General features: G+C 46.0%; 1 protein-coding gene across 1 annotated transcript in view; it reads left to right on the top strand.

The window, feature by feature from the left end:
* The window catches only part of LOC132379202 (AP-3 complex subunit beta-2), a 223,478-nt gene that overhangs the window by 44,031 nt on the left and 165,585 nt on the right, over positions 1 to 13,862 (top strand). The window contains exon 2 of the mRNA XM_059946877.1: positions 11,099 to 11,174. Coding sequence (XP_059802860.1) covers positions 11,099 to 11,174 — 76 coding nt within the window. The remainder of the gene's footprint in view (positions 1 to 11,098; positions 11,175 to 13,862) is intronic.

The following is a 13,862-nucleotide window of genomic DNA, read 5'->3' on the forward strand; positions in this document are numbered from 1 at the left end:
TTCCTCTGCATCTTGTTGGACTCTATTGAGTCGATGTGGTCTGTCATGTGAAAGGGAATTGTCTTGTGGCCCAGGGTTTAATGAGACCAGGAGTGACAACTTCCTGAATACTCAATCAATACTTCCCCCTTAATCAGACTTCCTGTCAATTACCATAAGACCCTAAAATATCGGAGCAAAATCTGGCCATTTGGCCCATCAACCTCTGCCACTCCATCATATTATCCCTCTCAACCCCATTCTCCTGCCTTTTCCCTATAACCTTTGACACCCAGATTAATCAAGAACTTATCAACCTCTGCCTTAAATATACCCAAAGACTAGGCATGCACAGCCATCTGATTCACCACCCTCTGGCTTAAAGAAATTTTTCCTCATCTCTGTTCTAAATGGACATCTCTCAATTCTGAGGCTGTGCGCTCTGGCACTAGATTCCCCCCATTATTGGGGACATCCTTTATATATCCACTCTATGCAGACCTTTCAGTATTCGATAATTTTCGATATGATTCTGTCCCCCTCTCTTCCTCCTAAACTCCAGTGAGTACAGACCCCAAGCCTGCAACGATCATGACCATGGACAGGGGTTTTGCTGTGTGAGAGTTGGCTGAGAGTGGTGGTCTCCCAAGCAGTTAGTTAGCAGTGAATTCCTAAGGGTTGGTGCAAGTAACTTGGCCCACTGCTTCACGCTGACCAGCTGGGTTGGTGGTGAAGAAGAGTGGAGCTGAGATCTCTGCTCTACTGTAGGGTCGCCACCTGATCCATGAGCCACCCCTTGACTCCTCAGAGGCCACCTGGCCTCCCATCTTTCCCCAGCGGTTTGTTTATCGCTCGGGCTCTGTGTCACTGAGTAGGAGCAGGCGCTCTGAATGAACGGTGACTCAGCTGAAGAAGACAGCTCAGTACGAAACCTGCTCCCCGTCTCTGAGGGAATGCAGTGGATCTGGCCCGTGGAGATCGCACAATATTCTACAGCGAGTTAGTTAGTGGTAGCATCATACATAGAAACAAGCCCTGCAACCGAGTTTGCCCACGTTGACCAAGGTGTCTGGCCCACATCCCTCTAAACTTTTCCTATAGATTTGTTAATGTAAATGACATTGTATATTTCAATGTACATATCATTAATTGTTGTGCTCCTCACCACACCCTGTGGTGCAGCTGACAGCAACCTCCCTGTTTCTTTAGCTTTTATCTGTGATGGAAAGCGTGCAAGGAGCCGGCCGGATTCGAACCCGGGACCGCTCACCTCAAAGTTGGGTGTAGATGCCACTACACCACCAGTGAGCACACGTGGTTAATGAATAAATCTTAATCTATCCATGTACCAGCTCGCGTGTGCACACAGGATCCCATGAGTATCAGCAAAACTGATGTATTTTTGAACTCTTTGTTGATTTGACTGTCGAGCAGGAGTTGAGAATATGGAGAGCTCCATCATCTCAGCTGCAGATGATACTCTGAGGCTGCCTCATTAATTCTCTGTGTCTGCCCGATGTGACCGCATGGTGGCACAGTCCCTGTCACAGCTACCGAGACCCGGGTTGGATCCCAATCTCAGGGTGCTCTCTGTGCAGAGTTTGCACATTCTCCCTGTTCTCCCTGCGGACCATTCTAACCTATTCTTTGCTGTTGGAAGATGGGGGCATCAAACGGCCTGATCTCAGAGACACTGTGTCTTATTTATTCTTCCATCTTCTAAGGTCTGTCACTGCCAGCATTTATGGCCCACCTCTGATAACCCCACCCGTGGAACATTGTTTTTCAAGTCAATCATACTAGGAGGGATTGGAGTGCGATACAGACCACTCCACAGGGATAGCCGCCTTCCACTCCCGAAGTATATCGGTGTTCCTTATGAGCTTTGATGAGAATCTTTTGTATATCACAAACTCTACAGTAATTCCACAACTGCTGCTGTGGGATTTGAACTCTGGTCTTTGTGTTCTTGGCCCAGCCTCTGGATTCCTGATCTGGAAGTTTAACTCGGACATTGCCACCATTGTGGTGGAGTAGGGTCACTCGTGGCATGGGTCTCCATTGGAGTGTTGGGCAGGTTTGCCAGACAACAGGGCATTATGGTGCCCCTCTCCTCTACATAGCTGCACAGTTGTTGCCAAGGTAGTGGATCCTTTGAGATCTGAGGAAGAGTGAGATGGGGGTGTGGGAGTCACAGTGTGGGGGTGAGGAGGCAGGGCATCACTGGGCAATATCGACTCAGGCCAACACAGAGCTGGGTGCTCGCCTCAGTCCAGAGAGCCTACCCAGAGGAGAGCCATTCTACTGGAAGCTGTTCTGCAGGAAGGAATACGGACTTTCTGAAGTGGTTTTGCTGGTGGCATTTACTTTGCTCATAGCGAGTGAGTGTGGGGGTGAAGATATGCAGAGTGCCAAGATCAGGGCAGGACTGATTCCCACAGATCTCAGCACAGATTCTCTGTCAAAGGTCACATATCTTGCCCGAGATGGTTGTTTGTCAAGTCCAAAGTAAAATTCCTGGCTGCAGTTAGGATAGATAGACAAAGCTTCAGGTACTAACACCAAGACAAAAGCATTGGGTGGGAACAGCGTTTGTAAGCCCTTTCAGCCATTTGTTCTGTGCTAGCTGTGAGATTACTTTTCTTGCAGGCATTCACGGTGAGTGAGTCAAGCCTCTGTCGGGCAGGGTTGACCATGAATGTTATGTCAGAGCTGTGTAAGTATGCAAGCCAGGGTAGTTCAAAATGGAGAGCAAGCTGTTGCCCACGTAGTGAGCTCCCCCTCTCCATGCATCTGATGAACCCAAAGGAACAGCAGAGACGGGTACAGTTTGGCACCAGCGGTGTCGCAGGAGTTGTCAGTCAGCATTGAGCTCAATGCAAGACCACCTTGGGGACTCCAGCTCTGGACTTTTCCCTCGGGGCTTACTTGGGTGTCAGCGCAAGGTAGTGGAGGTTTGAGATCAGAGTTTTCCTTCTAGATGAGCAGCCAACCATGGCTGTGAGCCCCATCTGCCCATAACAACTGGCTTTAAGGCGCCAGTAATGCACCTTTGCCCCTTCTCTCAGTAGAACAGTTCTGCTGTTTCCAGTATCTGAGCCACACGTGAAGGCCAGGAGCTGGACTTGGTTGTCAGAGGCTTTTTGAGACGCAGGCCATTGGGAGCATTGGTAGTGTGAGCTTGTCCCCATTACCCCTCCTGGATATAACAACCTTAAGAAACGAAGCAGAAGAAAGAAATACAATAACTTCAATGAAAAACCACACACAAAGGCTGACAAACAACCAATGTGCAAAAGAAGACAAAGTTTGCAAATACACAAAAAAAAAGCAATGATTATAATAAATAATATTGGGAACATGACTTGTAGAGTTCTTGAAAGTGAGTCTATAGGCTGTGTTCAGTGATCACTTGTGTTGTGGTGGGTGAGATTATCCACTCTGATTTTGGAGCCTGATGGTTGAGGGGTAATAACTGTCCCTGAATCTGGTGGTGTGGGACCTAAGGCTCCTGTGCCACCTTTGTGATGACAGCAGAGAGAAGAGAACAAGGCCTGGATGGTGGGAGTCCTTCACGGTGGATACTTCTTCCTTGTAGATGTGCTCAGTGGTGCAAAAGGCTTTACCTGTGATGGACTGCGTTGTACCCTTCACATTTTGTAGATTTTTCTGTTCTTGGGAATTGGTGTTTCCAGAGCAGGGTGCAATACTGCCAGTCGAGATACTCTCCACTGTACATCCATGGAAGTTTGTCAGAGGTTTGGATGACATGCTGAATCTAGGCAAACTAATAAAAAAATAGAGGTAATGGCAGTTACACGTGGTCCCAGGACAGGTCCTCTGAAATTATAATGCCAATGAATATAAAGTTACTGATGCTCTCTATCTCCAGTCCCCTAGTGAGAACTAGCTGATGGACCTCCGGTTTCGTCCTCTTGTAGTCAATAATCAGCTCTTTGGTTTTGATGGTGTTGAGTGAAAGGTTATTGTTGTGACACCATTCAACCAGATTTTCAGTCTCTCTCCTATATTCTGATTTGTCATTATCTTTGATTCAGCCAATAACAGTGGTGTCATCAGCAAACTTAAGATAGCATTGGAGCTGTGCTTAGCCACACAGTCATAAATATCAAGTGAGTAGAGCAGGGGGGCTAAGCAAAGAGCTTTGCGTTGATGGTGATTGTGGAAGAGATGTTGTTGTCAATCCGAACTGACTCGGGTCTGCATGTGAGGAAATCGAGGATCCAGTTGCAAAAGGAGGTATTAAGGCCCTGGTCTTGGAGTTTAGTGATTAGTTTTGAGGTGATAGTAGTGTTGAATGTCGAGCTGTAGTCAATGAAGAATATTTTTCCCCCTTATTTTCCCTTTTATGGTTTTATCCCTTTTGAAAGTTGTTCTTTTGCCTGTCTATGGTGACCGAGGTCCATCTCCCCCAGATCTTATTATATGTCTTCTTGCTGTTGTCCTTTCCTTTCTACTAACGTCCTTAAACTTTGTGTGTCCTATGACTGACCTCCCTGCCCCAAGAACCTGGCTTGTTCACTCTGTCAAAATGGCCCTTCCCCTGACAGAGACCCCTGGTTTCACCCCAAGGAACTTGAGTTGAGTGCAAATTAGATTGAACCATTCAGCCCATTGCTGTTGCTGTGTCATTCCACATCGTGGCTCATTTACCTCGCTGCCGCTTTCTACACTAACCCCGTGATATCCAGACCTCTCTCTCTAGCTTCAATATATTCAGAAAAACAGAAATCTAAAGACCTACTACTCTCTGGGTGAAGAAAGTTCTTCTCATCTCTGTCCTGAACAGAGGACCTCTGATTCTGAAATGGCTGTCAACACCCTGGGCATTTAAACCCATGTAAGCATGTCAAAATGTTGACTGTTTCAATGAGATTGCCTTTCATTTTCCTAAGCTTCAGTCCCATCCTGAAAGGACTTATGGCGTGGATGTGGACAGGACGTCTCCATTAGTGGGAGAGCCTTGGGTGCAAGGGCTCAGACTCAGAATAAAAGAAGGTCCAGTTAGAACTGAGATGAGGAGGAATTTCTTCAGCCAGAGGGTAGTGATTGTGTGGAATTCATAACCACAAATGGCTGTGGAGGTCAAGTCATTGGGTGGATTTAAGATAGAGGTTGACAGGTTCTCGATTGTTAAGGCGGTTGTGTTAGGGGCACAAGGTCGGAGAATGAGGTTGAGAGCCATGGTTGAATGGTGGAGCAGACAGTAGAGCAAAGGGCCTAATTCTGCTCCTATATCTTAAGGTCTTATAATAGCTTATTGTAGGACAAACCCACCATCTCAGGAACCAGTCTGGTACTGTGGGACCTGTCTGGACAGTAAGAATTCGGCCGGGCTGGACAAAAGCTGGGCAGCAGTTCCTCACTTAATTTCAGGGCGTTGGCTCCCTTTCTGTGCTGGATCTGCAGTGGTGTATCGTCCTAGCCACCATTGACAATGAGGTGTTTGAGTGCTTGGCTCTGATGTGTATCTTTCCATGGGTATCACATCCATTATTAATGTTTGGTGTTGGATATCATGAACACTGCAGCATTTCACACAGCTGTGTTACCTTTTTCCACTCCTTGGTATCTATAACAGTGAGATTGATTACAGATTCAGAAAGGGGGTATGTACCGTCTGGCTGTTGAATAATGATGACAGGGTAGACAAGGCTCTGTGCTAGTGACACCAACTGACTCGAGGCCCAGGGGCCCCTCCACAGTGGCTAATTGCAATTTAATCTTGAATGCTTTGCAACAAGCTGAGGTGAGTGTGAGCTGGGTTCAGTAAACACCGGGGTAGTCAGCAATACCATGTTGCCCTGACTGTACCGAGCAGGACCCACTCTCAATATCCAAGTTTAGCGTGATACCTCACTGCTTTCACCCAGACCATTGCAGATTCAGAAACCTTGCGTAATCACAGGACTTCCTCTATTCACCCAAATGGGCAGGGCAAGTGAGGGGCTATTGGACAGTCTCAATGTGGCTCCGTGAAGGAGGTAATTAACTGAGTGAGGGTGAGTGTAGGAAGGGTTGGGGTCTGAGGCTGATTGTTAAGTGGAGGACCTGTGGCAATGGTTGGCAGGGGAGTTCAGGCAGATAGCGGACTCCTGGCGATTGGTGAGGGGAGCCCAGTGTCTGTGATTGGCAGTTGAGGTAGTTGGAGCTCATGGGGGTGGGGGAGGGGTGGTTTGTGCTGCACTGGTGGTCAGTAGAGATCCATGTGGGTCATCAGATTGGTGATTGTGATGTTGGACAAGGGTCACAAACTTGCAGAGGGGTGAGGAGGACAACCGATAAGAACTAGGAGCAGGAGTCGTCCACCTGGCCCATCGAGCCTGCTCTGCCATTGAATAAGATGATGGCTGATCTGGCTTCACTGACTTGCCTTTGCCCCCATAACCCTTAATTCCCCTACTGTGCAAAAATTTATCCAACTTCATCTTAAATATATTTAATGAGATAGTCTCCACTGCTTCATTGGGCAGAGAATTCCACAGATTCATTAATCTCCATCCTAAGCCTATTCCCCTGAATCTTGAGGTGATGTCCCCTTGTCCTAGACTCTTACACAATTTTCTGCCTACTATATCTTTCATAATTTCATACATTTCTCTAAGATCTCTTCTCATTCTTCTGAACTCTAGGAATGTAGTCCCATCTGACTCAATCTCCTCTCTCCTTTCATCTCCGGGATCAACCTGGTGAACTGCCTACAAAGCCAGTATATCTTTCCTCAAGGACGAAGGCCAGGCCTGCACACAGAACTCCAGCAGTGGACTCACCTGTACTCTGTACAGTTGCTGTATAACCTCACTGCTTGACAATATTCCTTGTCAATTCAAGTGCTTGCCCAGATGTTTCTTAACTGCCGTGTCAGTCTCTGCATTCACTACCTTGTCAGTGTGGTCTAGATTATATCCACCCCCTGTGTGGAAATTTCTTCCTCGGATCTCCTCCTCACTGCTATCAGACTTCAGAACCAATTCCTCTTTCCTATCCCCTTCTTGCTGGTGCCACCTCATTCTCAGACTCTGAGCTCTACCTCTCTCAGTCATTCTGTTATTGGCACGTTATTTCTCTTTGCACGACATTCTGCGCCACTCTGTTTTGTCGTCGCATTTATTGTTGGCATGTGTACTCGCAGCACTGTAAGCTTCACACAAGTAAGGAATTTTATTACACCCTGTTGCATTTAACAATAAACATCTGAATCTGGTATTCAGTGCCTTCAACTGATGCCCTCCAGTCTTGGGCCTCTCTTTCTTGATGTCTCCTCTCTCAATGGCCTTCATAATTTTCTGTACCTCCATTAGACACCCCCTCCCTCAGCTTCCTCCGTTCTGAAGAAAATAAATCCACCGTGTCTTCCAGCCTCCCCACTGCAAGACTGAGAAGAGTGATGCTAAACCCCAGCCTCAATAAAACTCTTCTTACAAGGCAGTTTGAATAGGATCTGGCAGTGAACTTCTTGGGCAACATTCCTTCTGTAACTAAGCTCATATTTTCTGTCCTGTCAGGTTGACAGCAAAAACTAGAGGACATTGGTTTAGGGTAAGAGGTTCAGAGAGGATGTGAAGAGGAGATATTTTCACTCAAAGGATGGTTGGAATCTGCATTTGAATTTGAATCTCTAAAGCTCTTGAACCAAAGGAGAGAACTTCACTTGCCCCATCACTGAACTGTTCCCACAACCCATGGACTCGCTGTCAAGGACTCTTCATCTCATGTTCTTGCTATTTATCATTTATTTGTTATTTTTTTTCTTTTTGTATTTGTATGGTTTGTTGCCTTTTGCTCACTGGTTGTCCGTCTGTTGGTTACGGTCTTTCATTGATTCTATTATGGTTCATGGAATTTCTGAGCACATCCGCAAGGAAATAAATCTCAGGGTTGTATATGGTGACATATATATACTTTGTTAATAAATTAACTTTGAGTTGCAGTGGTACAGCTGGTAGAGCTGTTGCCTCAATGCCAGGATTCTGAGTTCAATCCAGTCCTCGGGTACTGCTTGTGTGGAGTTTACATGGTCTTCCTGTGACCACATGCATTCCCTCTGGTATCCCCAGTGCTTCTCACCCACGGATTCTTGTCCCTCCTGTCAGCTTCCTGCTGAACTCCAGAAATCAGGTATCTAACATTTGTGGGGAGATCACTTTTCAAAGCCAGACTGCGCCCGTTCAGGAGAACGGCAACAACTCTGTACCTGATTGGAGGCCCTGATGGAGTGGGGGAGGCTGTGTCTGATATTCCAGCAGACGATATTTGCTTGACCCTGTGCATGTCGAGGGTGTGACTCACTGGGCTGATGCATCTGGCTCAGGCAAGATTGCAACAGGACACTAATTCAGAGTGAAGTGTGGTTGACGAAATGGTATCACACTGATATGATATCATGGGATTTTTATTTAATTTTTCAGCTGACTACCCTAAGTTATTCTTTTGGTTAGACGGTCTTTGACAGCCAGCTGATTTGCAGGCTGAAAATCTAGTTTTTGTCCACTAAATTTCTGTAGTTCTGTTTTCCCTCAGATGACCTAAAATTGTATCATTAACAGTGAAGAAAGTTATCAAAAATTACAGAGGGCTCTTGATCAGCTAGGTAATTGGGCCAAGAAATGACAAATGAAGTTTAATTTGGAGAAGTACAAGGTGCTGGATTTTGGAAAGTCAAATCATGGCTGGACTTGAGTAGCGGGGCCCAGGAGGGTGTTATACAACAGAAGGACCAATAAGTACAAATACACAGTTCCTTGGGAGTGGAGTCACTTGTAGACAAGGTGGTGAAGGAGACTTTTGGCTTGCTGGCCTGCACCAATCAAGGCACTGAGTATAGAGGTTAGAAGGTCATGTTGCAGTTGTACAAGACATCAGAAAGGCTGCACTTGGAGTATAGTGTTCAGCTTTGGTCAGCGTGCTGTAGGAAAGATGTGATTATACAGGAAATGGGGAAGAAAAAAATGACAAGGATATTGCCTGGACTCAAGGAGCTGAGTTACAGGGAGAGGCTGAACAGGTTAGGACTTGATTGGAGCATAGGAGACTTGAGAGGTGATCTTATAGAGGTGTATAAAATCATTAGGGGCATAGTTAGGGTGAATACATTTGGTCTTTTTCCCAGGGTTAGCGAATTAAGGAACCGGGGGCAAAGGCTTAAGATGAGGAGAAAGATTTTATAGGAAACTGAGTGACAACTTTTTTTTAAGCCTCACAGGGTGGTCTGTATTTGGAATAAACTGGCAGAGGAAATGGTTGAGGCAGGGTACACTAACAACTTGTAAAAGGCATTTGGACAGATGTATGGATAGGAAGGGCTTAGGGAGATATGGACTAAATGTTGGCAGAAGGGACTGACGTGGATAGACATCTTAGTTGGTACAGACCAGTTGGACTAAAGGGCCTGTTTCCATGCTGTATGACTGAGATTTAGTGCCACCCCAGAGATGAAGGCCCAGTGTGCTCTAAGGCTGAAGTGGGGCCTGTAGACTGCCACAGATGGGTTCGATTGCATCAGGCGGCTAGGTAGAAAGCTCCTTCCACTCCCTGTGAAGATACCTCCAGCTTCTCGATACCAGCCCAAGTTGCTCCTTTTCCAGGGATTCTCGTGAGTTTGTGAAGGTGTAACCGTTTTTGCACGGAGGACTTAAGAACTGTTCCTCTGACCTTCCTGTAATTGCTTGCTACAATGTCTGTTTGGGAGTGTGACGTGAGACACATTATGACCCGCCCTTCAGAACTATGGGGGTTGTCAGGACAGGAGGACCCGCTGATGTCAGTTCATCTACCTTGCCAGTGGAGTTGGTTGATTTTCCTCTCCACCGCCTCAAGGTGCCTGGGAAAGGTCTCAGAAATGTACAGGAGGTCAGCTGTCTGCAGACTGGTTCATCTTGAAATGCCAGGTCAAACAGCCAAAATGACGACAGTGAATTCCTTCATCCATGTTTGCTTTCTCAGAGGGCTGGCTCATGAGGTTTGTGCCCCGTATCTAAGAAAGGATGTGTTGACTGTGGAAAGGATTCTGAGGAGGTTTACCAAAATGATCCCAGGAATGAAAGGCTCTGGGCCTGTGTTTGCTGGAGTTTAGAAGAATGTGGAGAGAATATTGAAAGACCTAGATAGAGTGGACGTGCAGAGGATCTTTCTAGTAGTGGGCAAGTCTAGGACCAGAGGGCACAGCTTCAGAATAGAAAGGTGTCCCTTTAGGGTAGAGATGAGGAGGAATTTCTTTAGCCAGAGGATGGTGAATCGATGTGGAATTTATTGCTGCAGACGGCTGTGGATGCCAAGTCATTGGTATGTGTAAATCAGAGTTGATAGGTTCTTGATTAGTAAGAGTGTCAAAGATTATGTCGCAAAGGCAGAGGTTGAAGGGGAAAATAAATCATCCATGATCGAATGGTAGAATAGACTCGATGGGCCAAATAGCCTAATACTGCTCCTTTGTCTTATGGTCTGATATGGCAACTTTAAGCAGTTTCACAATGTGAAGCTTGTTGGAAGTGAAGTCAATACTGGGACAAGAGAGTCTGGGGAAAGTGTCTGGGTGAGGGTTTGGGTTTCATCTGCACCAGTTTGCTGGGACATGTTTGTTTTAGGGCTGTGTTGTTCTCTGGGAGGGGTTAAAAATATTGTCTTTTTCCCCCACCCTTACACACTTGGACTTCTAACCCATCCCACCTCCTGCCTTTTCACACATACTAATACCATACGGAAACCTGATTGCAACTGTTGGACATCTGTGTTGGGTTGGGGAGATATGAAACCATGCAATGTAAGATTCCAGGGTGACCCTGGGTGGGGAGTAAATCCAGCCATCTGGCCTTGCCCAGCTCGCAAGAGTCATTCCCAGAGCCTGAGGCACTCCTCCCCATTAGAAGGATCTGCGTTTTCTCACCCCCACCCGAGTGAGGGCTGTGACCTGAATGCTCAAGTTGAGGGGCCAAGGAGTGTTTATGAGTGAGCACATCCGCCAATGTGCGCTTGGGGTCGGGCTGCGGTTTCCTTCCCTGCAGATGGAGTGTGGTTTATGTGGTGTGGCTGTGATGGTAGGTGACCCCTCTATGGGGCCGAGCAATTTCATGGAAACTAATTTGGGCTTCACTGTTCCCAGACACGATGACCTGAAGGAGATGCTGGACAGCAATAAGGACTCGCTGAAGCTGGAGGCGATGAAGAGGATTGTAGCGGTGAGTTTGAGGCATCAATAATCAAGCTTTATGCTACTTATTTGGCCAAAACCAGTGGCTTAAAATGGTGCAATTTACTGAGCGCCACACCCTAATTCTGAGGATTCACTATCTACCGGCTGAAAACATTTCTTTTTTCAATTCTGAATGGATGGACCTTTCTTCCCAGAACTGTGACCTCTGATTCCAGGTTCCCCAGCCAGGACAATCACCAATACATCTATCATCTGGAGCCCCAAGATATTTGTACCCTACCAGTGAAATGACCTTTTATTTTTCTTTAATGGAAAAAGTGTACACTAGGTCTGTTCTGTAAAATATATCTGCGTGGGTCCAACCCGGTGAACGTTTGCTGCTTTCTTCCTTCACAAGGACACTCAGTGCTACTTTATCAGGTATCTTCTGTGCTTAATAAATTGCCCACTGAGTGTATGCTTGAGCATCTGCTGCCGTAGCCCATCTACTTCAAGGTTTACTGTGTTGTGCATTTAGAGACTATCTCTGCACAGCCCTGTTGTAATGCATGGTTATTTGAGTTATTGTCACCTTCCTGTCAGCTTAAACTATCTGGCCATTCTCCTCTGACCTCTCCAATTAACAAGGAGTTTTCATCCACAGAACTGCCACTCACTGGACATTTTATTTTTTGTTTTACTGTAAACTCTGTTCTCTGTAAACTTTCTGTATAAAAAAAACCAGGTATGACTTGAGGAGGGCTATTTCAAGAGCAAAGAAACTGTTCTGAATGAGGTTGAGGCGACATTGGATGCATGATAGCTGTGGCAGGGTTTGTAGGGCATTACAAAATGAAATCCAATAGCACAAATGACAGTGACGCTTCAATACCAGATGAGCTCAATGCTTTTTAAGCTCGCTTTGAGAGGGAGAGTAAAACCACAGTTATGAGGATCCCTGCACCACCTGGTGATCCTGTGATCTCTGTCTCGGAGGCTGACATCAGACTGTCAGGTGAACCCTTGCAAGGTGGCAGTGCCCAGTGGTAAGGCTCTGAAAACCTGTGCTAACCAATTGGCAGGGGTATTCAAGGACATTCTCAATCTCTCATTGCTACAGTCCTAAGTTCCCACCTGCTTCAACAGAGCAACAGTTATACCAGTGCCCAAGGAGGGCAGTGTGAGCTGCCTTAATGACTAGCATCCAGTAGCACTCATGTCTATGATGCTGAAATGCTTCAAGAGGTTGTACATGGCTAGAATCAACACCTGCCTCTGAAGGACCTGGACTCACTGCAATTTGCCTTTCGCCACCATAGGTCTACAGCTGATGCGATCTCAATGGCTCTCCACGTGGCCTTGGATCGCCTGGACAATGCAAGTACCTATGTCAGGACGCTGTTTATTGACTACAGCTCAGTATTTAGCACCATCATTCCTACAGTCCTGATCGGAAAGCTGCAGAACCTAGGCCTGTAAACCAGAAGACCAGAATCTGCGTGGACAATCAACACTGGCGCACCACAAGGGTGTGTGCCTAGCCCACTGCTGCACTCTCTATACCCACAACTGTGTGGCCAGGAGCAGCTCAAATGCCATCTATAAATTTGCTAATGATACAGCCATTGTTGGCTGAATTTCAGATGGTGATGAAAGGGCTTTCAGGAGCAAAAGATAAGAGTTAGTTGAGTGATGTCACAGCAACAACCTTGAACTCAGCATCAGCAAGACCAAAGAGCTGGTTGTGGACTTCAGAAAGGGTAAGACAGGGGAACTCAAACCAATCCTCACAGATGGATCCGAAGTGGAGAGAGTGAGCAATTTCAAGTACCTGGCACCTAACTTGGACATAACACATTGATGCAGCTATAAGGAAGGCAAGACAGTGGCTATATTTCATTTGGAGTTTGAGGAGATTTGGTTTGTCAACAAGAATACTCAAAAACTTCTATAAATGTACCGTGGAGAGCATTCTGACTGGCTGGTATGGGGGCGGGGGGTGGGGGGCACTGCTACATAAGGTACAAGGTAAGTTGCAGGTATTTGTAAAATTAGTCAGCTCCAGCATGGGTACTAGCCTCCGAAGTATCCAAGACATCTTCAAGGGGCTGTGCATTAGGAAGGCAGTGATCATCATTAAGGATCCCCACCACTTAAGGCTCGTCCTCTTCACACTGTTACCATTGGGAAGGAGGTACCAGAAGATTGAAGACACACACTCAGCAAATCAGGAACAGCTTCTTCCCCTCTGCCATCCGATTTCTAAATGGATATTGAACCCATGAACACTATCTCACTACTTTCTTAAAATTTCTTTTTTGCAGAACTTATTTTAACTTAACTATTTAATAGAAATATATACTTACTGTAGCTCAGTTTTTTCTCTATATTTATTTATCACATATTTCATTGTACTGCTGCTGTAAAGTTAATGAATTTCACAACATACGCTGATGATATTAAATCAGACTGTTGTGTGTGAAAATCCCAGGAGATCAGCAGTTCCTGAAATATTCAAACCACCCTGTCTGGCACCAACAATGATTCAAGTGTCTAAGTCACTTAGATCACATTTCTTCCCAGTTGGTCTAAACAACAACTGAACCTTTGGACCATGTTTTCATGTTTTATGTATAGAGTTGCAGATACATGATTGGCTGATTGGAAATTTGCATTCGTGAGCAGATGTCACTACAAATGCACAGTTGTGGTCTCCTTACACCTAGTGGCCACT

The sequence above is a fragment of the Hypanus sabinus genome, chromosome 21, assembly GCF_030144855.1.
Source record: "Hypanus sabinus isolate sHypSab1 chromosome 21, sHypSab1.hap1, whole genome shotgun sequence".
Classification (NCBI taxonomy): domain Eukaryota; kingdom Metazoa; phylum Chordata; class Chondrichthyes; order Myliobatiformes; family Dasyatidae; genus Hypanus; species Hypanus sabinus.